Genomic DNA, 23,981 nt, shown 5'->3' on the forward strand with positions numbered 1-23,981 from the left:
ATATTTTCCTATATTTTATATTTAGTTAATATTTATTTCTTCCTATAATGTATATATATATTTACTTATAAAAATATTTGTAAATAATAAAAATGTAAGACAATACATTTTAAGATAGAAGTTAATGTAGTTTTTCCATTTCTTATATTGTATATTTATTTATTTATTTTTCTTCTATTTTATAATTACATATTCTATTTTTTTTGCTCGCCCTTATATCAAATGGTAAATATTATTTATAGATGTTTAATGTAATATTTATATTTCTTATATTGTATATTTACTTAGTATTTATTTTACTTTACGTTTTTCAGATGTTTATGTTATTTTTATATTTCTTATATTGTATATTACTTATTATATATTTTTATTCTAATATTATGATAGATTTTTAATGTAATATTTTTATTTCTTATATTTTATATTTACTTATTATTTATTCTACTTTACATTTTTCTTATAGATGTCTAATTTAGTTTTTCCTGTTTTGATATTTTATATTTACTTATTGTGTATTTTTCATTATATTGTATATTTATTTATTTCAATACTACGATAAATGTTTAATATAATATTTATATTTCTTATAATGTATATTTCTTATAATGTATATATACTTATTATTTATTTTACTATATATTTTTTCAGAGAGATGTTTAATTTAGTTTATTCATTTCTTAATTGTATTTTACCTATTGTTTATTTTTATATTATATTGTATATTTATTATTTTTTATTTTTTTATTTTTTAGTAACAATGTCATGTGTCATCTTTCGGAAGAAGATTTTTTTCGCTGATGTGGACGCTCTATGGAGCCTCAAAAGGTCCATTTTATTAGTATAGATTTATTCTAATTTTCTAGCTTTTATATCAAATGATAATATTATGATAGATATTTAATGTAATGTTTCTATTTCTTATATTGTATGCTTGTTTTTCTTAATTTTATATTTACTTATTAAAATATTTGGAAATAAAAAAATTTAAAACTATACATTTTTCAGATATATGTTTAATGTAATTTTTCCATTTTTTATATTTTATATTTACTTTTTTTAATTGTATATTTACTTATCTAATTGTTTTGCTTTTATATCAAATTGTAATATTACGATATATGTTTAATGTAATACGTCAATTTTTATTATATATTTACTTATTATTTATTTAACTATATATTTTCAGATATATGTTTAATTTAGTTTTTCTATTTTTTTATATTTTATATTTACTTACTGTTTATCTTTTCTTATTTTGTATATTTATTTATTCTAAATTTCTTGCTTTTATATCAACGATAATATTGCGATAAATATTTAATGTAATATTTTTATTTCTTATATACTATATTTATTTATTATTTATCATCTGATATAAAAGTAAGAAAATCTATACTAATAAAAGGGAGCTTTTGAGGTTTCATAGGGCGTCCACGTCAGCGGAAAAAACTTCTTCTAAAAGATGACACGTGACCTTAACAAAAAATAAAAGTAAAAATACATATAAAGAAAAATAAATAATAAGTAAATATATAATATAAGAAATAGAAATGTTACATTAAACAATAATAAGTAAATATACAATATAAAGAAAATAAATAAAAAGTAAATATACAATATAAGAAATAGAATATTACATTAAACATCTATCATAATTTATCATCTGATATAAAAGTAAGAAAATTAGATTACGTAAATATATAATTAAAAAATGAAAAAACTAAATTAAACATCTATCTGAAAAATGTATCTATATTAATAAAATGGAGCTTTTGAGGCTCCATAGAGCGTCCACATAACCGAAAAAAACTTCTTCTAAAAGATGACATGTGTCATTAATAAAAAAAAAATATATATACATATAAAGAAAAATAAAAATAAGTAAATATACAATATAAGAAATGGAAATATTACATTAAAAATAATAAGTAAATATACAATATAAGAAATAAATATGTTACATTAAACAATAATAAGTAAATATACAATATAAGGAAAATAAATAAAAAGTAAATATACAAAATAAGAAATAGAAATGTTACATTAAACAAACATCTATCATAATTTATAATCTGATATAAAAGCAAGAAAATTAGAAAACGTAAATATATAATTAAAAAATGAAAAAAACTAAATTAAACATCTATCTGAAAAATGTATCTATACTAATAAAATAGAGCTTTATACTAATAAAATGGAGCTTTTGAGGCTCCATAGGACGTCCACATCAACGGAAAAAAATTCTTCTAAAAGATGACACGTGGCATTAACAAAAAATAAAAAATAAATATACATATAACCAAGATGGCCTTGCAAAAGATTACTTTCATGTGAAATGATATTGCCAACTTTACAAATCATGTACTATACTTCTTGTCCGACTTTACTTTCTATATCATATTGCCCACTATTATTAACCAAGACAAATAGAATATGAGAATGGCGTTAAAAAATATGGTATAAGGGGTTCAGTCATAAGAAAAAGACACATAAACTCTAGTATTTTAAGACCTAAACATTGTACACACATACGTTTAAAATGCATTTAGGCTCAAAATCAGTTATAATCCGCTATGGTATTAATTTTTCCAGTTCTATCCATAATTTATTTCAAAATAGAACTATGAATAAAAAATATTTTAATCCCGTTGTATTTTTCATTCTATAATAGAATAAAGATTATTTAGGTTCCATACGCACACAAAAACCTATAATTAGGTAAATACCATTTGACTATTTTTTGCACTGTTAACATTTTTTTTTTTTTTTTGTCAACTTCTTTTATAAAGTCCAATGGGCAAAAGATTACAAACAGACTCAAAGATATTTGACCCAAACAAAGCCCATACAACAAACATATAAGATTACATGCATGAGTGACACGGGATCAGACACGTGGCTTCGTTTCTTCTATCGAGAAGGGAGAGAGGCGGTGCCGGAAAACTCGCTGGGAAACCATCTATCTCCATCTCAGATCACTTGAGACTGCTTGTACGTTCTTCATTCCTCCAATCTCCATTGAATAAGAGATCTTCATCTCCAATTGTTAGAGTTCAAGCCCAACGAACAACTTTAATAGAAACGGTATAGAATCTCGTCGGAACGCTACCACTATGGCAACTCCAACTCATCTGGATTCTGAACCACTTCTCCAAAGCTTGTTCCAAACCTCAGTTCCTTGGCCATCGTGGAGACTCCGCATGTACAGTGAGCAAAGCTTGATACCACTCTGAATCAAAGAAATAAGCTTTTCTAAGCAAGAAGAGAAATGCAATCTCTTAATCCAACGGCATATTACAACCAATCCAAAAGGAGAAGAACTAGGTTGAAACTTTATTTAGGTTCGACCCAAATCAAATCAGAGAAAAGATAGGAGTGATAAACTACTCTGATCGAGTCAAACCATATCATTACCAAAATCGCCTAACGAAACTGAAAATCGCCATAGCGAAACTTTTGATCGATCAAACGATCGAAGCTATTTACAAACAAAAAAAACAAAAGAAAAAAAGGTAACCGGCGGCAAAGCCACCGGCCACCACTTTAAACACTCGCTTATGTTCTGTTTCTTAGAGAGAAGTTGGAGAAAGTTGAAGAAGATAAAATTTTACTTTTAACATTTTAATAATCTTATTTTACCCTTTTCCGAATTATCATTTTTCTCTCTCACCCTCTCAATTTGCAACCCCAAACCATCTCCTCCGCCATCCAATCACGTTGAATACCAACCCCCGACTTCTGCGATTCATCAATCGGATCTCCGAAACCGTCACGAACGGCCTCTCCCAGCGCTGTCCCTGGCCGAGCTCGCGGACCGCTCCGCGTTATCCAAACCGGAGTCGTTCTCCGACGCCGTCGTCCGCATCCGCAAGAACTACTCCTACTTCAAGGTCAATGACGGCGCCGTCGCGACGGCGATCGTCGGGTTCTCCCTCGTGACGCATCCCTTCTCCCTCATCTTCCTCCTCTGCATCCTCGCCTCGTGGCTGTTACTCTACCTGTTCCGCCCCTCCGATCAGCCGATCGTCGTCCTCGGCAACTCGTTTTTGGCTCGGTGAGTTGGATTCGGTGCGGATATGTTCTGGATCTCCGATCTTTGGGATGGAAGAGAGAAGGCAAGAGAGCGAAGCGTGATCTCCCAAGACGGTGAGCGTAATCCTCTGGTTTGATAGAAGGAAGCTTGGCCGTTGCATACGGCAGAAGAAGGACGATCTTCGGCGAGCGTTACAGTGAAAATTGCAAGGAGAAATGAAAAATAAAAACTAACTCCTCAGAAAGTGAGCAGTTCTACTTCGTTTTTTTCGATGGAAGCTGAAACGGATGTTGGTGGAGAGTAATTTAATTAGTTTCAGGGAAAACTATCGACATTGATGAAAGATGATGAAGAAGTTGATAAAAATGAAGATGAAAATTTGACTTTCTCTTTTTACCGTATTAAATAAAGAAGGACATAATAGTCAATTTAAGTTGATTTTGGTACATACACTTTTATTTTTCAACATGTTAGGTAGTTCTTTAATTTTGCTTTTTTTTTTCATGTATATTCGGTTAATTGACTCTAGAATAAATACTGAATAATCATTTTATTTTTTTGCTTTTTATTTTATTTCTCACTTTAAAATGAAATTTTATATCGGAAATGTTCTAACTCGATATGCAATGACAAACATAGCTTCAAAGGTCAAAGCATAGGCTACAGTTCTCGGTGTGAATTTAATAATGTTTAATGAAGATGAATGTATCAGGTGTAAAAGTGTCTAGTTTTCACATCTTATTATGACAACTAGATCGTTTTTCCGCGCTACGCCCAGATAATTGCTCTATAAAATTTCAGTTAAATATGTTGTGTGAATATAAGATATTGTAGAACCATTTTAAATTTAAAAACCCATTTTGAATTATAATGATAGCATAAAAAAAGCACCTTCAGTGAAGATTCTAAGCTTGGAATTCTCAAAATACATATATGTTATATATTAACATATATATATATATATTATATTAATATTTAATTGTAGAATTATTAACTTTACGGAAAATACAAATCAAATGAACAAAAAAAATATATTTTTAGTTACCTTTTTTGTAAAGTTAAGAGCCTATAATTAAATATTAATATATTTATACACATATATGTATTTTGGGAAATCTAAGTCTAGAATTCCTTTTGGAGATACTCTAAGATAGATGAAATATTTTGTTTGTATACATGCTTGAATAAAAAATCAAAATTATTACAAACATATGTATAAAAGATTTCTTTTCCAATAACACACTTATATATATCATTCAAAGTTCACGTCATCGATTTGAAATTAATCTCTGAATTTTGTTTTAAGACTGAAACCATTTTGAATATGTTTGGTTTTGCCGTGTTGACTTTAATAAAACAAAAAAAAAACAATAATGTAAAATTAATTATAAGCACAATTCTCTTAAATATTTTTTAAGTTTTTTTCACCAACGGAGTTCCGAAGAGGAAATGTTCAAAATAGATTTAATTAAGGAGGCAAAAGATCATTTTACCTTTTTCCCTCCCTTGCTCTATAGATATATAAATATAAATAATTATTTAAGTAAATAATAAACATTAAAAATTAAAAAAATATTTTTATAGTTCTTAAATTATATGTTTACTAATTTGAATATTTATAAATTTCAAATTTTCTTTTGAAAGGTAAAATGATTTTTAAATTTCTTGATTTTTAATTCTAAATATTTATCTATTTATTTAAAAAATTAATCTCATCTCCAAAATTCACCCCTCATATCTAGACTCTAAATTTATATTAGTTAACGCTAAAAATATAAATATCTATTTACTCTTTAATAAAATAGATAACATGATGATTTCTAATCGTGTTACTCATTGGAAACTCTTTTGGTGAAAAGATTAAAAAGATCAATCCTAAAAAAAAATTATATTATAAAATTATATTTTATTAGCATAATTTTTATTTTATTTTTGTTATATTTCTTTAATTTTATCATTCAATGGTCAAAAAGGTATAGTTCATAATATAGTTCATAAAAAGGTATAGTTTCTTTAATTTTATCATTCAATGGTCAAAAAGTTGAGGTACTCTCCTTCCTAAGCATGTGTTGTGGTTTCGTTCTTTATAAGTTGGGTTTATTATTTATAAAAAATATGCAAGAACAGAGAGTTCAAAAATAGTTTGGATAAAGTTATGCTAGACTCCCTATGACAGAAATGAATTAATCCAGGAGCATGTGCTCTCTTCATCGATTGCGTCTGGTTGGCTTTCTGCTACTACAAATGGTGGCAGAACTGCAGGAGAAACAACCTTCGTCACACTTATGGTCTGTCTCTTAACTGTAAGGTTGGAGCTTGAGACTTCCACCAGACATTGTGGAGTTGGCATCTCATGGTTAGCACCGATGTCCCCATTAGCCTGCAATATCAAACATGATTAAGTCAGTTTAGATTGTTTGGGAGGTGAAATATAAGATGAGTATGAGTAACCTCGAAGTAATTGTCAATAAGCTCTAACGCCTGCCTCCCTGTTAACTCAGGACCAGTATTACTAAGGAGCACAAAAGTTGCCTTAACGACATTGTCGTAGACAGATATCTCAGCACGGTACCTGTTACAAAGAGAAAGCACACGTGCACAACATGCACACGTAAACAACATGCTAAGCGAAAGTGTAAGGTGAGGGTTTTGTAATGTACATTTCAACTCCAGAAAAAACAATCAACTCACCATCTATTCCGATATAATCAAAACACGATAACAATGTCATAGATTTAAATCTCAAGAAGACCATTGTAGCTTGCTATTGTCTACCTCGTTACCATGAGTATTAAAAACTAACTGAATCGAAACTAAGAGCTTTGTGTTAATCTTATCTATCTATGCTTTGGACATAGTTGAACAAAAACGGACAATTAAAAAGACTTCAAGCCTGTTTTGATAAATATAATGCAAATTAATCAAGATGTTCTTGAACTGATTCGTGATTGATTAATCAAGATGTTATTGACTAAAACATGGAAACGTCTTACGTCCAATACGTTTAGAGTTAACTGCTGTTACTAATGCAACAGCAAGAGTGGCAAGACTTTCATTGAACCTGTTGTGGGACTCATGAGAAGCCTGGTCCCAAAGGTAGACATTAATCATAGGTCATCTGAAATTGCAAATTATAATTGTGAGACAGTAATGACATATGCATGTTATGGCTGGTGCTAGTATGTAATCGTATATGCTCACTGTTTTGGCTGTAGGTGGGAGTGCTGCCTCCGTTCAAGACCGGGTGTTTGCTGAGAGACTGTCAATTGATGACCTTCATGGGCCGATGATATCTGCAACACATGTTAAAGAATTTAGTTGTATACAGATCAGGACAATATACAAATCAGGACAATCAGGACAACACATGTTAACACAGGAAAGCCAACTTACCATACAAATCACCCCTCAAACTCTTGGAATGAACGGAACCTGAACATGTTTCTCTCGATCACAACTGGGTTGTATTGAAGCTCCGAGAGGACAATATTCTGAGTGAAACAGATGGTGAGCTTGTGATCAGTAACACAATAGATGTCTTTTCTTTTTGTTGCGAACAATCCCTGAATAAATGGCATGTGCTCAATTTTATTAGTGAGATGAACTGAATAAGAGAATAAATCGTTGTAGATCCATGTTCATCAATCAATTACCTTGTCTACTTTGACATTGGTGGCTACAATACCACCAAATGTGCTACCTGGATCAGCTATTACAGCTAGCTGGTAGGCCTCACCACAAGGATTTGTGTGCTTCATGACTGCACATGTCGGGTTTTCAGAATCTGATACGCAGTTCCACGCTGAGTCAACACCCAGATAATTGTTGTATGACATTTCCTGCTCACCAGAAAAAAAAATTTAAGTAATATATGGCTGAAAAATGAGGATAAAGATTATAAACGGTAGTTGAGAACTATAGTTGAGAACTAAGACCATTTGGCAATCAAAACCAAAAAGTAAAATTAATATACCTTTACAACTACAATGGCAAAACGATTATTACCTTCCTCTGGAGCTGAAGCGATGTGTTGCAATACCCTAACACTCGCTTCAGTAAGCTGGTCTCAACATAAAATGCAGTCATCCTGTATGGAGCTGAATCAGATGGTTTCCATACAGAATAAAATTTAAACAACTCTATTGTTGATTTCTCTATCATTGATTTCAGTTGAATTAAAAGGAGATCACCCCATCGGAAGTAAGTTTCTAAAAATTTGCTAAATTTTAAACTAACATAAACACAAAACTAAAACATAAATAATCAGATAACAACATAAAAGCCTCTCTCTCTTTGTCTCTCTTACAACCTTTGCGCTTTGATCTCAGCTTGGTTACCATACTCTGGATCTTTATCTGCATCCCGATAAAATACCAACAACAACAAAAAAGCAAAATAATTTAAATAATTTAACTGTATTCGACAACAAAACCTAAACCTTACCATAGAGATTGCTTCAAACTCTTCGCATGAATGGAACCAGAACCAATTGAACTCAATCGCTAAACTATGTTCTTGAAGAACGGATAGACCTTGAAAGTGTCAAAAAAATTTGAGATAAGAGGTTAAAGAGGCTGAGATCCACGCTTCATAAATTTTTATATCGGCTTACACGATTCTGAGCTATGCACCTTGTAGCACAGATTCATGTTGAGGTGTAGTATAGGTTAGATGATAAGAAAAAGGTTATGAAATTCAGGGATTTAGAATATCAAACCATACCTCTTTGCCATAAATAACAGATCAAACCCTATGAGGATCTTTCTTTTTGCAGGATTCAAAGCTGTAGATCGAGTCAAGCAACCCTTTTTTCTTATCCATGGAACTGGTGGTCGATTCAGTTGGAGCTTTAGTGGTGATTTTCCTGGATTCTTAGACATTGATGCGCTGGTTGATATTGTCGGAGCTTTGGTGCTAGATTTATTCAAAGCTTTGGATCTGGAAATCTGACTGTTTCTCATCCATGGAAGCTACCAGAGGAGATTTGGATTCGGGGGAGAGATGAAGAGTATGGATGAGTTGAAGCTTTTAATAGCTTTGATGGTGGTGGACTACGTTACACAATCGACGTCTCCGACTCTTGGGTTTTGGCATTTGGCTTTTTTTTTTTGATCAAGGCGTTTGGTTTTAGATTGAAACATTGATCTTATTGCTGAGGTAGACATTCGGAAGTTTCTTATTTGCTGATTTTATAGTCCGATGTGGACACCCTGAACATTGATCTTATTCTCCTTTTATTTATTCTATTAGTATAAATCTTGTTTTGCAATCTTTCGACTGTAAGAAAATTTAATTTCAAATTTAGGTTCCACCTCATATTTAATTAGGTAGACGTTGATTTTTACAATCTCCACTCAGAATGTTTTTTTCAATTTTAAAATGCGTATCAATTACTGTTGAAAATGATAGACAAAGTAGGAGCAACGCGCCCACAGCGAATTCGTCATGCGACACACGTGGCAATCCTGTAAGTAAACCCTAATAAAAAAAAAAGGAACCCCTTGCCCGAGGAAGAAAAAAGTAGAAGTATATGGACACAAAAATAGAATGAAATAAAAGGAAAAAAGGAAAAAAGAAAACATAAAACGCTCAGTATCTCCGGCTAGTGGAAACCGGACCTCAAGATCAAATTAGGGCGCAAAGCCCTGTTGGAGACAGAAGCCATGGGGAGAAAGAAACTTGAAATCAAGCCAATTGAGAACAAAAGTAGCCGACAAGTTACCTTCTCCAAACGACGCAACGGTCTCATCGAGAAAGCTCGTCAGCTTTCCGTTCTCTGTGACGCATCCGTCGCTCTTCTTGTCGTCTCCGCCTCCGGAAAACTCTACAGCTTCTCCTCCGGTGTTAAGTACGACTTTTACTATTCTGGGTTTTCCATTATTATTGTTAATTACTAACTTTTTTTCAGAAAAAAATATAATTATTTTTAAAAAATATTTCCTGCGAATCTTGTGTGGTTTTCTTGGTTTGTGTGTTGCTAGATACATGAGACAACCAAATCGAAGGACGAACAATGTTACAACTTTTCTGCATGGATTTTTTTTTTATTTCAAAAAAAAATTGCATGTCCTTCAAGATCTTTGACACGCTGTGATGCATACTTGATGTTACTTTGTGAAGTTTATATCCATCTTTGATTGTTAGTTCATCAGCTTTTTAGCTTTAGGAACTCCTTATGTTTCAGAAGAGTTTTATGTCAAAATAATTGTTGATTCATGTTTCTCTTTGTAGAGTAATTAAATCCATTGGATCTCTCAGATTTGTATGCAATGAAATGCACTTGGGGGAGATCTATAGAATCGCTGTGAGGTTGATGCTGAATAATAGATAGTGTAGATTATTGTAGATCGATTCTTTTTTTTTGCCAAAATCAATTCTTGTAATTTCTCTTTATACCGTGAGGTTATTACTTGAAGCGTACCAATATAAAGTTTCCTAACTGATTCTTAATAATTTGCATAAAGATAGTACTTTTGAATTTTGGTAGTCTTTTCAGTAAAAAAAAAGAATTTTGGTAGCTTCTGGAAAACACAGACTCACTGTTAGTTACTTTTATTTGATCTAGTATCGATTGCGGTTCTTTTAATCGGAAGCGTTGTGTGCATATATAACTCTTTGTCTCACACATAATGTACACTAATTGGTCTATTTTAAGACCGACTAGATTCTGACCCGTATTTTTAAAGGGTGACCCGTTTTTTTAAAGGGTGGATATATTTTTTGTTTTACATTTTTTAAAAAAAATTGTTTTTAGTTATATTTGTATTTTTGTAGTACCAATATAAAGTTTCCTAACTGATTCTTAATAATTTGCATAAAGATAGTACTTTTGAATTTTGGTAGTCTTTTCAGTAAAAAAAAAGAATTTTGGTAGCTTCTGGAAAACACAGACTCACTGTTAGTTACTTTTATTTGATCTAGTATCGATTGCGGTTCTTTTAATCGGAAGCGTTGTGTGCATATATAACTCTTTGTCTCACACATAATGTACACTAATTGGTCTATTTTAAGACCGACTAGATTCTGACCCGTATTTTTAAAGGGTGACCCGTTTTTTTAAAGGGTGGATATATTTTTTGTTTTACATTTTTTAAAAAAAATTGTTTTTAGTTATATTTGTATTTTTGTATAATATTTCTCTTAAATGATTAATAAAAAGTTTTAATATATTCTATTAAAATAGTTGGACCGTACCTATAATGTTGATGTTTTAATAGAATAGATTAAATTTAGTTTTCTCTTGGATTTTCGTACAATACAAATATACAATGCAAACCCATGTAGATAAAGTTAGTGGGATTGATGGTATATTAATAGATCAGCAAGTCTGGTTTAAGGTATGCCAGTGTGCGACTATGGACTAAAATATATAAGGTATAAATGATTTTCTAGAAGTTTTTCTCCCTTTTATTGATTTGTTATTATAAGATTATCCCAAGCGTTTAGTTTCGCACTCTAGTAGTTACGGCACATGCATATGCTACATTATGTAATTGGATGATAGCTTTTAATCGAACTTTGTAGCTTTGTTCATTTGAATTGACAACCCACAACATTGTAGCTTTTGTTATGGAAATGTACGATCACACAACCTTGCATCTCGTTGTGTTTCTTGTTGTGGGCATTGACAATAACATAACGTATTTCCTTTGGTGCCTCTTGGAAACCAACCACCTCACCAAAACCTTTCTTCATGGAGAAAATTCCAACCCCTTGTCAAAATTTAAATTTGGTGAAGTGTTAGCTTAACCCTATAATATTAACCAACTGATTGTACAGGTTTGGCGATGTTAGTGAAGATCGCTGGTCATGTCTCAATTATTTAATACTTGTTCACTCCTCACACTGAATATTAGTTAGGTCCAGCCTTGGAATAGCTAATCGAGATTAGTTGTTGAGCAAAAGAAGAAAGGCTTTTAGAACCTGGAATTTGACCTTTTGTTACTCAATAACGCAATTGTGCATCCTTGATTTTGTTGCAAAGAGCTTAACTTCACGGTGGAATTGAAACCTTTTAACAAAACTGTTGAATTAGTGGAACTGTTTTTCAAATTTGCTGGGACTTCTATAAAGTCATAAATAGGATTTTTTAGATTTTTTTACCGTGTTCAGCTGTTGCTTCTATGGATTACCTCTACGCCTTAATTGTTTGTTTGCATTTACGATTGCGTTTGCATGTTCTAGTTTTCTAATTACTAAAATGTCGATGGACAATATCCTTGAGTGACAATTTCTTTTTCGTTATATCAGTTTACAATTTAAATGTGAAGCCATAAGATTCATGAGACAACCAAACTTAGGGTAATTCGTGGTAAATACTAGAGTTCCTCTTTTCCTTGGAAGAGGTTTTTTTGGAACACGCCTTGGAAGAGATTAAAAGATCATCTGACCATTAAAATGCTGCTTAGAAAGCATAAGAGTGAAAGTTATAAAATAAGAAATGGAAAACCAAATGTGGTTCTGCTTAAACGTAAATATTAATTTTTCTGGAATGTTAATGAAAACTGTGTGTGTGAAAATTGAACTTTTGTCTCTAATTGTCTTCTGTGCCCTATACATGTTTCATAGTTTCCAGTTCATTCTTTCAAGGGTTAGCTGGTAGTTTTGATCCTAACATACTTTGATTTTTTCTCGTCTTCTCTCCAGCCTGGTCAAGATCCTTGATCGATATGGAAAGCAACATGGTGATGATCTTAAAGCCTTGGTAATACAGGCGACACTAATCTTCTATTTGATGTAGTTTCTTAGGATTAAATTTACCAAATGCCTAGATAGTTTCTACCGATCAGTAGCAATTCATGTAGGTTTGATTTTTTTTGTGGGGTGGGGGGTGTTAGAATGTATTGGCATGCCCGCACTTAACGGTACACATATAATTACTATTTTGGAGCTGTAGTTATCAAAAGTTTGTTTTCAAGATCATCAAATTGGTTATACAGAGGTTGATGATCATCAAATTGGATAGGAGTGGGTAAAACACATGTTTAGCACCTTAAATTTGTGGAGATCTTGTTTTAGGAATTGTGGTATTAATCCATTTATTATATATTAGTTCCCTTAGTGATCCCTATATATGAGATGATGGATCCTCATGCACAACCAGATTTTTAAGCTTATATTACTTCTCCATGGACAGGATCGTCAGTCAAAAGCTTTGGACTGTGGTTCACACCATGAGCTACTGGAACTTGTGGAAAGGTTAATACTAACTAAAACTCTTTTCTCTCCTTTGATCACAGAGGAATTAGGGTTTCTTGTCAATCTATGAATATATGCAGCAAGCTTGAGGAATCAAATGTCGATAATGTAAGTGTGGGTTCCCTGGTTCAGCTGGAGGAACACCTTGAGAACGCCCTCTCCGTAACAAGAGCTAGGAAGGTACGTTACTTCCGTGATGTCTTCTCTTTTCTTACTTTGTTTTTCAAGAACAACCGTGCGCTTAGATTTAATTACTTTGTTGCAGACAGAACTAATGTTGAAGCTTGTCGAGAACCTTAAAGAAAAGGTTAGATATATGCTTCCAAGTTTATAGCTAGCACTTTAGTTATATTATGGTCGTGTTGTGTTAGTTTATCTAAGTCTGCTTCATGAGGTCGCAAGCCTATCTCTAACCTATTGCCAATGTATCCTAGTCTTTTCAGGACCATTTGAATGTTTTGAATTAAAAATCTGAAGTTAAGTCTATAAACTTTATATATGAGTAAATTGATGTGTTGATCTTTAAACCAGGAGAAGTTGCTGGAAGAGGAGAACCATGTGTTGGCTAGCCAGGTAACTAAAGTTTTTTTTTTGTTACGGTTTAAGTTTCGATCCGATTGGCACAGTTCAAGTATATAGTTCTTACTTTTACTTGCTCAAGGGTCCAGTGGTGATTAAATAACCAGGTTACTCGCACAAGATAGTTCTTACTTTTACTTGCTCAAGGGTAATATGTATTTTATGTTACAGATGGAGAAGAGTAATCTTGTGCGAGCCGAAGCTGATTATATGGAGGTGTCACCTGGACAAATCTCCGACATCAATCTTCCGGTAACGCTCCCACTGCTTAATTAGTTACCTTTAATCGGCGAATAAATAAAGTCCAAAACATATAATTAAAACAAACAAGATGTGTAATTATCCCCTTGTAAAGGGTGTACGTTGTATAATCTTAATACTCTCCGTCTCGGGAGGCTTCGGGTGTAAAACTATTTCAGATTTATGCAGCGTGGGACAGTTCTTCCGGTGGCTGTGGAATTGGAGGCATTTTCTCAGGAAATAACCTAAAGCGCATACCAAACCTGAGCGAGCCTCGCTCCCATGTATCTTCAGCTCTTATGGCAGAGGCCATAGCTGTTCGCCTCGCGGTTGTTACATCCGTCTATTCAAACGTCCGATCCCTGGCCGTTCTAACCGATTCGCTCTCCCTCGTCTCTCTACCGAAGAAGGAAGCCACTCAACCTGAACTGTTCGGTATCATGTTTGATATCTATCATGCTTTGTCGTACTTTGATCGGATTTCTTTTCACTTTATCTCTAGGACCTTTAATGGCGAGGCTGACTTGGTGGCAAAGTCTGCTCTCACTCTGCTTTCTGTAAACTCCTCTGTTGGAGGATAACACTTTTATGTTTGAATGAATGAATGCATTGTTGTTTGACCAAAAAAACTAAAAAAAAAAAAAATCTATGCAAGACACTTTCAAATTTGGACCTTGCTTTGTCGACAGAGAATTACTTCGAGCTTGCTTGTGTATCCCTCTGTTCGGTTAAAATCTGTGTTTGCACTTTGACCCAAAACAACTTTGTTTGCTTCTAACATTTGCACCCAACAATAAAAAAACTGTGTTTGCTTCACGGCGAAGAAGAATACGGCTTACTTTGCAAAGGAGACTTGGGGACTCCTTCCCTAGAGGCATCCCTTCCATGTCCCACGCATGCATCCTCATCGCCACCTCATCTTCGTACTCCTCCCTCCTTAGGCCCTGTTCGTTTCAGAACCGCTGCGGCAGCAGCAGCGACAGAAAATATAACAGTGATTCTATTAATTAATGGAGTGAAACGTGGGTGAAGGAGCTATTTAGTGTCGCAGCGGCAAACAAGAGACGTCGCTGAAAAAATTGGCGTCCATAAAAGACGTCACGGAGTTATCCGGAAATCACTTCCAGCGACTATTTCTGTTCCACCATAGCTACTTCGCTCTTCATTAGTGTTAATTTTCTGGTCGCTGCCGCAGCGATTCCGTAACGAACAGGGCCTTAATCACATGTTCAAAGAATGTTTCTCATACGGCTTCTTTGCCTGACTTGGAGGAAGGAGAGTTCCGTGTTGACTTATCGGCTTTCCAGACTTGGGGACTCTCTGGCGCTTTCTCTTTTGTGGACTATTTTGTTTGTATTTAAGACGTGTAGTGGCTGTCATCGGTTCCTCTGGGCCCAATAAGTCTTGTTCATAAGATCAATTGCTGCTAATGTAACCGACCATCAAATGGACAAGACTTTTACTAATCCCGCGGTCACTTTCACCTTCCAAGTACCAACGTTTTTCCTGTTATTATAAGCCACGGTTAACGTCAAAACTGAATTTAATCAAGACAAAATTAATTAGTCATCACTATTTATAATTTTTATTTAAATTAAATAATACTGTACATAACCAACCTACGATACAAAATCATGGATCAACATGGTATGGAAAAGCCATTACGCAATTTGAAGAGGAAATTTAATAATTTTTATCTAATAAAAACATATTGTTTTCTTGGTCTTCTACTTAAAAATAAAAATCAACGCCTTTGATTCAGTCTAGAAAACTCTGTGAAAACGATTTTTTTTGTTATTTTTGAATGAATGTTAAATTTATTCTGATCAAATTTTTTTTTTACAACCTATGTAACTTTGTTTGAGTTGTGTTTATAGAAACTATTTAAAAAACTGATTCTAAAGCTCTCATCTTCTCTCATCAGCTTGTAAACCAAGCCTGCAAGTGTGTGTCAAAGCTGCCATTTGCAGAGCCTCGGAGTGAGTCAATGCGGTCCCTGACAAGTCTGTCTATGTAGTTACTAAGGCGGCCTCGATCTTGTAGATGTTCACCATGTTTTGTTCTTTTCACGTAGACTGAAGAAATGATAAACTAATAACTAGTGAAAATAATCCTGAAAATAACAATCTATACTTGTCCAAAAAAATAAACCGTAGCTCGAAACATAGAGGTTGTCAATGTTCACCTGTAACTATGTAGTTACTAAGGCGGCCTCGATCTTGTGGATGTTCACCATGTTTGGATTTTGCATCTCTTGCCGGCCAAGCAATCATTGTCAATGCCTTCTCCTGACTTTGTTAACTGTTTTTCTTTAGCGGTTGTACCGTCGACGATTATGTGTGTAGTCCTACTCCGGCAACTTCTCTGCACTTCAGTGTCACTGCAACGTCGGGAGATCCATGCATTTTCAGAGACGGTTTTCAATTGTTCTCAAAACCCATTGGTTGGGTTCTTCAACGTCAATGTCGACTTTTGTATGTTCTTTCAAACGCGGGCTTTAGGACAACAAGCGAAGATTTTCTACGGGGTTCTTTTTTCCTTAGCCACATCTATCTTTTTTATGTTTTAGTTATGTTTGCTTATCATTTTACCGTCGAATATCTCTTCGGTTGTAATCGACTTAGCCCATTGGGCGTTTAATTTTAATATAAGCATTGGTTGTTAAAAAAAAAAGCTTAAAACGTAGACTAGAATTAACAAGAACCGTACGAGTTAGACATGTGGAGGAGGCAACACAAACTCTATCCACATTTGCCGTAGAAGGCGGAGGAGGAGCCGCAATTGGATCTAGCCGACACTAAGCAAGCTTTTTTTTTAATTCGCACACGATGCGATACACTTACATCTTTGATACATGTGCCTTTCAGCTTCCTTCTTATATATACTAGGTAGCTCGCAAATAATTAATTCACAAAACCCCTTCACAAGCAACAAACTCTCAAAAAAAAAAACAAACTCCAAAAATTATAGTATCATTCTTCAGTTGTTTATGTAGATGGCTAGATCATATACACCTCTGCTCGCCGTGATGTGTGTTTTGCTACTGCCACTTGCGGCCATGGCGGCTGGAACACCATTTCATATAGAAGGATGTGTTTACTGCGACACTTGCCGCTTTGGATTTGAGACAATCCTCACCAAATATATCACCGGTGCGTATATTTTCATACTCGTTCGCCTCGTATTTTTCACTATGTAATTATCAATTAATCATTTGGATCTGATAGTAACATGCAAAGTGACACAATATTGTATTTTACATGAAAATTACATCAATCTCAAATATATAGACTGGCGTTTGAAAGTAAGACTAACGATTATATTTTCGGCTACTTATATTTTCTTCTACTAATCATATATACCTTGAGTCCTTACTCAATTTTTTTGTTGTATGTTACATTGTTAGAAACACGGATTAAAACTTTGAATATTTGGGGGTGCTGTTTGAATAATAGGGGCAAAAGTGAAAATAGTGTGCAAAGACAGTGTGACATTGAAATCGGAGGTTGTCGGTGAGGCGGTGACAGGACGCCGAGGAAGATACAGAGTTGCCGTCAAAGGAGACCGACAGGACCAGCAATGTCTGGCGGTGCTCGTCAATAGTCCTATCTCCAACTGCCAATTCCCTGATCCTGGTCGCAACACTGCCACCGTAATCCTCACACGTTCTAACGGTATCGCCTCTACTCGCCACTTCGCCAATGCCATGGGCTTCTTCCGGGACTAACCACTCCGTGGTTGTGCCAGTCTCCGCAAACACTACCTCCGGTGATTATTGAGCTATTTGAGTCATTTGACTCACCTTATGTTCATGCAACAAAAACAAAATGTTGATTTTTTTTTTGTGCGTAATACTCTAGTTGAGTCTCTAGACACATATAAGAAACTATATAAAATAAACTTGCAATTTTAACTTTTCTGTTGTGATGTTAATGAAGAAGAGAAATTTATAAACAATTTCATCGTCCTTGCCTAATGTTTGGCATTATTCATACTTCAGCTGTGATAGACTGATATCTATTTCTATGTTGGCTCTTTTCTCCTGCTTTTCTAACATCTACCTTTTTTGTTTGTATCTTTGGTTCGTGTTTAATTCCTATTAAACATTTTTTTCTTTCAAGTAAGCCATTTAACAAGGAAAAACTGTTGGTAAAGAAGAAAATTATTTGTTGTACATTTGTACATCATATTTTTACTTACAAGAGAATTACATAATGTTACAAAGCTTTCGTATGAGAGCTTACACAAGATTCTTACTGTAAGTAAAAGTTGGTGATAGAAGATGTTTATCAAAGTTAGTTAACAAAAAAACATATGATTAGATAAAATTTATAACATTTCTATCTTCCATCATTGTTTAAAGTTTCAGTTAACTAAGAAGTGTGAGTTGCACAAAAAAAAACTAAGAATTGTGAGAACTGTTGTGTGTTGACAATAAAAAACAATATTAAGAATTTAAGATATTTTTTGTTGTTGATGAAATGTTTATAACAGGTACACTAATCTATTAATATAATGGGCTTGAATTTTTTTAATGATATTGGGCTTCATTGAACTTCGTATACAGTGAGACCACGCGTCGCTAGCCAAATAACGTTCGCAAAACTGATGTTAAAAAAATAGAGATCGGAAAAAAAATCCAGACGGTTTTCGGCCTCAACGAAATCAAAAACCCTAATTTCTCCACTCTTCAGATCTCCCACCGGGTGCTTATCATCTTAATTCAATTCAACATAGTTTGAATTATTGAAAGTATCGATCTTTCCTTTTGTGTAAAATGAGTGAAGATAGCAGCAAATCAGTTTCCGAAGAAACCCCCGTCTCGCTTTGTGTGATTTAACCAATCTTCCAAAGAAGAGAGATGATCTGTTTTGAACATGGTGACAGATACGTGGATCAGCAAACTGATGGTACTATTATAATAAGCAGTGATACCGAGATAAGGGAGGTATTGCCTCAATGTCATAATTTAACAGTGAAGACTTGCTAAAGTCTTGCTCTTGTTCTTTTTGCCTCGTAGCTGCTTCTTGGGCTTATGTGTTATCTATGTTGATTCAAGTAAAGTTATTTAACTATGGGATTTGTTTCAGCTGCTTGTATCTGGTCGGATCTTCATTACCAGGATATCAAAGGTTGATTATCCGGTAAGTCAGTTATAAACTATGTATAAGCCGCATGCTCATCAGGACACCTAGTAAGTACTCTTGATCAAACGTTGTATGGATTCAAATTCTATTTACTGTTCGCAGGTGTGAAACTTATATATATGTAATATATCTTGATGTAATGTATATATGCTTAAAAGAAAAGAACTATGTATATGGACAGCTGCTCTTTGTATTAGTTCTTCCCCCAAACTCTTTGTATCAAGTGGAATATAAGGTTGCAATTAGTGAGATGTCGGCTCTAGCTGATAATCTACAAAGCTTAAACCACTGTTAAATAACAAAATAACAAATAATAATAATCAGGATGCTCATACATATCAAATCTTTCAAACATGTTGAATATTGCATGTACACTCTCTTAATTAATGTATGCACTCATTAAGGATACTATCTGGAGCATAGTCCGTTTACTATATATGTAAGTAAATGGTCGACGATCTATTTCCCAATCATAACTGTAGATCCTAAAATCTACACTAAGTATTTGATAATGTTTGAAAGTAAAACTAGGGAAGATAATGTGGGCAACGATATCCTCAGAACACAACGATGTAATCAGGTATAAGTCGGCGAAAATGGACTATATTCGCAGGTCGAATATCATAAAGATATCGGGAGGAGGAAGGATCGTGACTGAACTCGAGATCGAGCTGCCTACGTACCCGTTAAGGGATCAAGTCATAACGTAGTTCGATTATCATCATCTCGAGAGAGATGTCGGTTTCATCTGTCTCGGACGAGATGTCGGGTTCATTGGTGGGCGTCGTTAGTTTTAACCTCAGAAGAGGTTCGTTTATATGTCATAGAAAGACTTACAGCGGCTGATTTATGAATATATCTAGAGATCGATGTCAATGAATAAGAACTCGTATCCTTTGTTCAATACAATCTCGTTGTTGGTGATTTCAGAGACGTCCTCTCGTTCAAGAGGTCTTGCTGAGACCAAAGTCTCTCTTGACGTTTAATGTTTCCTTCATTCTTTTGTTTATCAGATGTCCCCTTCTTCTCGTCTCCCAAGGCCTATTTTATATGAGAATCAGGTTGTTGCAAGAAGCTCGTAACATGGTTGGTGGTTTGTTGCAAGTGCTCCCCTTATTTTAGCTATGACTCATTCTTTATATCTATCGACTCCGATATATGTGGAGAGTAATCCTCTTGATCTTTGACTCATTAATTATCCAAAGAACCTCGGGCTGGCCGACGTCGCGTTATGAGCTCTCCTAGGCCCGTTTAAGCTTAACTCAAAGTAGTCGTTAACCGGTTTTCTTATTCTTTCGGCGGGAGGGATTTAGTGCTAAATCATGTATCAACAATAACTATCATATAGCATCAGATCCCCACCAAACTATGACCTAGTGTCAGGTCTCCATCAACTACAAGTTGTAAACTTATTTCTCCCCGAATTGAAAGTTACAAACTTATTCGGAATGTCAGGGAGACAATATTCATTGTGGCCAGTCTTTCTTACTCCATACAACCTGCCACCGGAGATGTGCATGCAACGGGAGTTACTATTCTTGACCATATTAATACCTGGTCCGAACCATCCAAAAAGGTCCCTGGATGTTTTCCTACAACCACTGATAAAAGAGTTGAAGGATTTGTGGTCAACAGGGGTGAGGACGTATGACTGTTCAACGAAGACGAATTTTACGATGCGAGCGATGCTTTTGTGGACCATAAGTGATTTCCCTGCCTATGGGATGTTGTCTGGATGGACTACACATGGGAGATTAGCTTGTCCATATTGTAATGGAACGACAGATGCGTTTCAACTGAAGAATGGTAGGAAGACAAGTTGGTTTGATTGTCACCGTCGATTTCTTCCCATTGGCCATCCTTACCGAAGAAACAAGAATTTGTTTAGGCACAAAAGGGTTGTGAGAGACACTCCTCCTCCATATCTAACTGGAGAACAAATTGAAGCGCAAATCGACTACTACGGAGCTAACGAAACAGTTCGTTGGGGTGGTAATTGGCATGTCCCTCGTAATATGCCAGATTCTTACGGTGTTCATCACAACTGGCACAAGAAGAGTATATTTTGGGAGTTGCCATATTGGAAGGATCTTCTTCTGCGCCACAACCTCGATGTGATGCATATAGAGAAGAATTTCTTTGAGAACATCATGAATACAATATTGAATGTCCCAGGGAAGACAAAAGACAACATAAAATCGAGGTTGGACTTGCCGGATATTTGCTCAAGAAGCGAGTTACATATTAAAAGCAATGGACAAGTTCCCGTTCCGATATTCAGATTATCTTCAGAAAAAAAGTCGGTGTTGTTCAACTGGGTGGCATCAGAAGTGAAGTTCCCCGATGGGTATGTTTCGAATCTCTCTAGATGTGTTGAAAAGGGTCAAAAGTTCTCCGGGATGAAGAGTCATGATTGTCATGTATTTATGCAACGACTACTGCCCTTTGCATTTGCGGAGCTACTTCCAACAAACGTACATGAAGCACTTGCAGGTACGTAGTGTATTATATCACAATAATTTACAAAATAATATATGACTAACAATGTGTTTAATTTTTTTTCGAATATAAAAGGCATTGGAACATTTTTCAGGGATCTGAGCGCACACACTCTTAAAGAAGAAGTCGTGGAACAGCTTCAGGAGAACATTCCCATCTTATTGTGCAACTTGGAGAAGATATTTCCTCCCGGATTTTTTGACGTCATGGAGCATCTAGCTGTCCACCTCCCATATGAGGCATTGCTTCGTGCACCTGTACATTACGGATGGATGTATCAGTATGAGCGAGCCATGAAATATTTGAAGGGAAAAGCAAAGAACCTCGCCAAAGTTGAAGGTTCTATAATTGCTGGAAGTTTGACGGAAGAAGTTTCTCACTTCACATCGTACTACTTTGCGTCAAAAGTACGTACACGGAGAAGAGCTCCAAGAAGATATGATGATGGTGGTGTTGCGCCAACATATGCAGTTGCTGGTGTTCCAGACATCTTTAGCCAGATTGGGCGACTCGGTGGAAAGTCTAAAGAGGTTTGGTGGTCGAGTGAACAAGACGCTCATAGTGCACACACCTATATTCTACTCAATTGCGAAGATCCATTGATGCGTTATTTTGAAAGGTAACATATATTGACACTTCGAAACACATATAAGTATAATTAATTGTATAATTGCGAGAGATTCATTCCTATAAAATGTGATTTTACAGCCTATTTGTTTCTCAAGTCGAAGAAACATTTCCTGGTATATCCACAAGTGACGTAGACAAAAGGAAAGATCAACACTTCATTAAGTGGTTGCGGAATCAGGTATTAACTAAAAAAAATTTCATACATTATCTGTATTTCATTAACATTCTCTTTATTTTTGCAGGTTGATTATGACGACGACGATGCAGATTATCCTAAGTGGTTACACGAAGTAATTCAATCTCCACTTGTAAAGGTCACCACATCACAGATGTATTTCACACGAGACTATACTTTTCATACATATGACTATGGTAGACAGCGGGCGACCAGTAACTATGGAATATGTGTGAAAGGGGAAACAGATTTCTACGGGATCTTGACGGAGATTATTGAAGTCGAATTTCCAGGGATACTGAAGCTGAAATGCGTCCTCTTCAAATGTGAATGGTTCGACCCCGTCGTCAACAGAGGTGTTCGGTCTAACAAATTCGGTGTAGTTGATGTCAACGGTGGAAGAAGGTACAACAAATTCGAGCCTTTCATCTTAGCTTCACAAGCAGACCAAGTTAGCTTCCTTCCATACCCTCGGATGAGAGATTCAGGTATAAATTGGTTAGCAGTGATCAAAGTTACACCTCGAGGACGAATCATCAGTGGAGAAGAACCACCATTGCAAGAAGAACAGATAAATGAAGTCGAGGAACCTGAACAAGAAATTGATGACATCCTTCTCATTGATCCGCATAATCACGAGTACGAAGATCTTACCGATGATGCCACAGACGAAGCTGTTGAAGACGAGTTTAATGAAAATGATGATGTTTCTAGTGATGACGAGAATGTCGATGTATCCGATTGATGTATTTGTTTTATGAATAAGATGAGGGAGTTTGTTTTATGAATAAGATAATGTGAGGTTTGTTTTATGAATAAGGGAATGCTGGGAGTTTGTTTTATGAATAAGCAAATGTGGGAATTGTGGTTTGGAATAGAAATAAAGATGAGGTTTGGAATATATGAAGTAGAAAATAAGGAATATGGGGTTTGGGGGTTTCGGATTCTAGGGATTTAAACATAACACTCGTTAATTCCACAAACAAAAAATCGTCGTAAAGGACTCGTAGGTCAACGAGGAAATAACGACGAAATATAAAAAAAAAGAACGCGGGACTCGTTAATTCCACGTAGGACAAAATCGTCGTAAATACCAAGTACGATGAATTCGTCGTAAAAACCACGTAGGATGAAATCGTCGTAAATACCACGTAGGATGAATTCGTCGTAAAAACCACGTAGGATGAAATCGTCGTAAATACCACGTAGGATGAATTCGTCGTAAAAACCACGTAGGATGAAATCGTCGTAAATACCACGTAGGATGAATTCGTCGTAAAAACCACGTAGGATGAAATCGTCGTAAATACCACGTAGGATGAATTCGTCGTAAAAACCACGTAGGATGAAATCGTCGTAAATACCACGTAGGATGAATTCGTCGTAAAAACCACGTAGGATGAAATCGTCGTAAATACCACGTAGGATGAATTCGTCGTAAAAACCACGTAGGATGAAATCGTCGTAAATACCACGTAGG

General features: G+C 34.8%; 2 protein-coding genes and 2 long non-coding RNA genes across 7 annotated transcripts; 2 read left to right on the forward strand and 2 right to left on the reverse strand.

Annotated features, from left to right (window-relative positions):
* Nucleotides 1-6,152: 6,152 nt before the first annotated feature.
* LOC106316540 lies at nucleotides 6,153-8,044 on the reverse strand. Its single transcript, XR_001264853.1, has 6 exons — nucleotides 7,687-8,044; nucleotides 7,427-7,596; nucleotides 7,235-7,326; nucleotides 7,027-7,151; nucleotides 6,485-6,605; nucleotides 6,153-6,413 (listed from the first exon to the last, which is right to left on the reverse strand). It is a non-coding gene; the product is annotated as an uncharacterized LOC106316540 (long non-coding RNA).
* Nucleotides 8,045-9,144, reverse strand: LOC106316541. 2 transcript variants are annotated; one of them, XR_001264855.1, is made up of 4 exons: nucleotides 8,756-9,144; nucleotides 8,477-8,565; nucleotides 8,343-8,388; nucleotides 8,047-8,120 (listed from the first exon to the last, which is right to left on the reverse strand). It is a non-coding gene; the product is annotated as an uncharacterized LOC106316541 (long non-coding RNA). The 2 variants fall into 2 exon arrangements; XR_001264854.1 differs by having other exon boundaries at nucleotides 8,045-8,120; nucleotides 8,343-8,565.
* A 430-nt stretch (nucleotides 9,145-9,574) lies between these two features.
* Nucleotides 9,575-14,674, forward strand: LOC106318712 (MADS-box protein FLOWERING LOCUS C-like). 3 transcript variants are annotated; one of them, XM_013756814.1, is made up of 8 exons: nucleotides 9,575-9,881; nucleotides 12,680-12,737; nucleotides 13,170-13,231; nucleotides 13,312-13,411; nucleotides 13,497-13,538; nucleotides 13,763-13,804; nucleotides 13,982-14,062; nucleotides 14,206-14,674. In XM_013756814.1, the coding sequence occupies exons 1-8, from the start codon at nucleotides 9,697-9,699 to the stop codon at nucleotides 14,629-14,631; spliced, it is 996 nt and encodes a 331-aa protein (XP_013612268.1). In that variant the 5' UTR covers nucleotides 9,575-9,696; the 3' UTR covers nucleotides 14,632-14,674. The 3 variants fall into 3 exon arrangements, with proteins under 3 accessions (XP_013612268.1, XP_013612269.1, XP_013612270.1); XM_013756815.1 differs by having other exon boundaries at nucleotides 14,230-14,674; XM_013756816.1 differs by having other exon boundaries at nucleotides 14,240-14,407.
* Nucleotides 14,675-17,045: 2,371 nt separating this feature from the next.
* On the forward strand, nucleotides 17,046-17,777 carry LOC106318714 (protein DOWNSTREAM OF FLC-like). Its single transcript, XM_013756818.1, has 2 exons — nucleotides 17,046-17,202; nucleotides 17,506-17,777. Exons 1-2 carry the CDS (start codon nucleotides 17,046-17,048, stop codon nucleotides 17,775-17,777), a joined length of 429 nt encoding a protein of 142 aa, XP_013612272.1.
* Nucleotides 17,778-23,981: the final 6,204 nt, after the last annotated feature.

This window comes from Brassica oleracea, chromosome C9, assembly GCF_000695525.1.
Source record: "Brassica oleracea var. oleracea cultivar TO1000 chromosome C9, BOL, whole genome shotgun sequence".
Lineage (NCBI taxonomy): Eukaryota > Viridiplantae > Streptophyta > Magnoliopsida > Brassicales > Brassicaceae > Brassica > Brassica oleracea.

Excerpts from the sequence above, each read along its gene's own strand:
- LOC106318712 (XM_013756814.1), top strand. The coding sequence starts at position 9,697 with ATGGGGAGAAAGAAACTTGAAATCAAGCCAATTGAGAACAAAAGTAGC. Across the intron at positions 13,412-13,496 it reads CCGTAACAAGAGCTAGGAAG|ACAGAACTAATGTTGAAGCT; the intron begins GTACGTTACTTC and ends ACTTTGTTGCAG. Across the intron at positions 14,063-14,205 it reads TCTCCGACATCAATCTTCCG|GCTTCGGGTGTAAAACTATT; the intron begins GTAACGCTCCCA and ends CCGTCTCGGGAG.
- LOC106318714 (XM_013756818.1), top strand. The coding sequence starts at position 17,046 with ATGGCTAGATCATATACACCTCTGCTCGCCGTGATGTGTGTTTTGCTA. Across the intron at positions 17,203-17,505 it reads CCTCACCAAATATATCACCG|GGGCAAAAGTGAAAATAGTG; the intron begins GTGCGTATATTT and ends TTTGAATAATAG.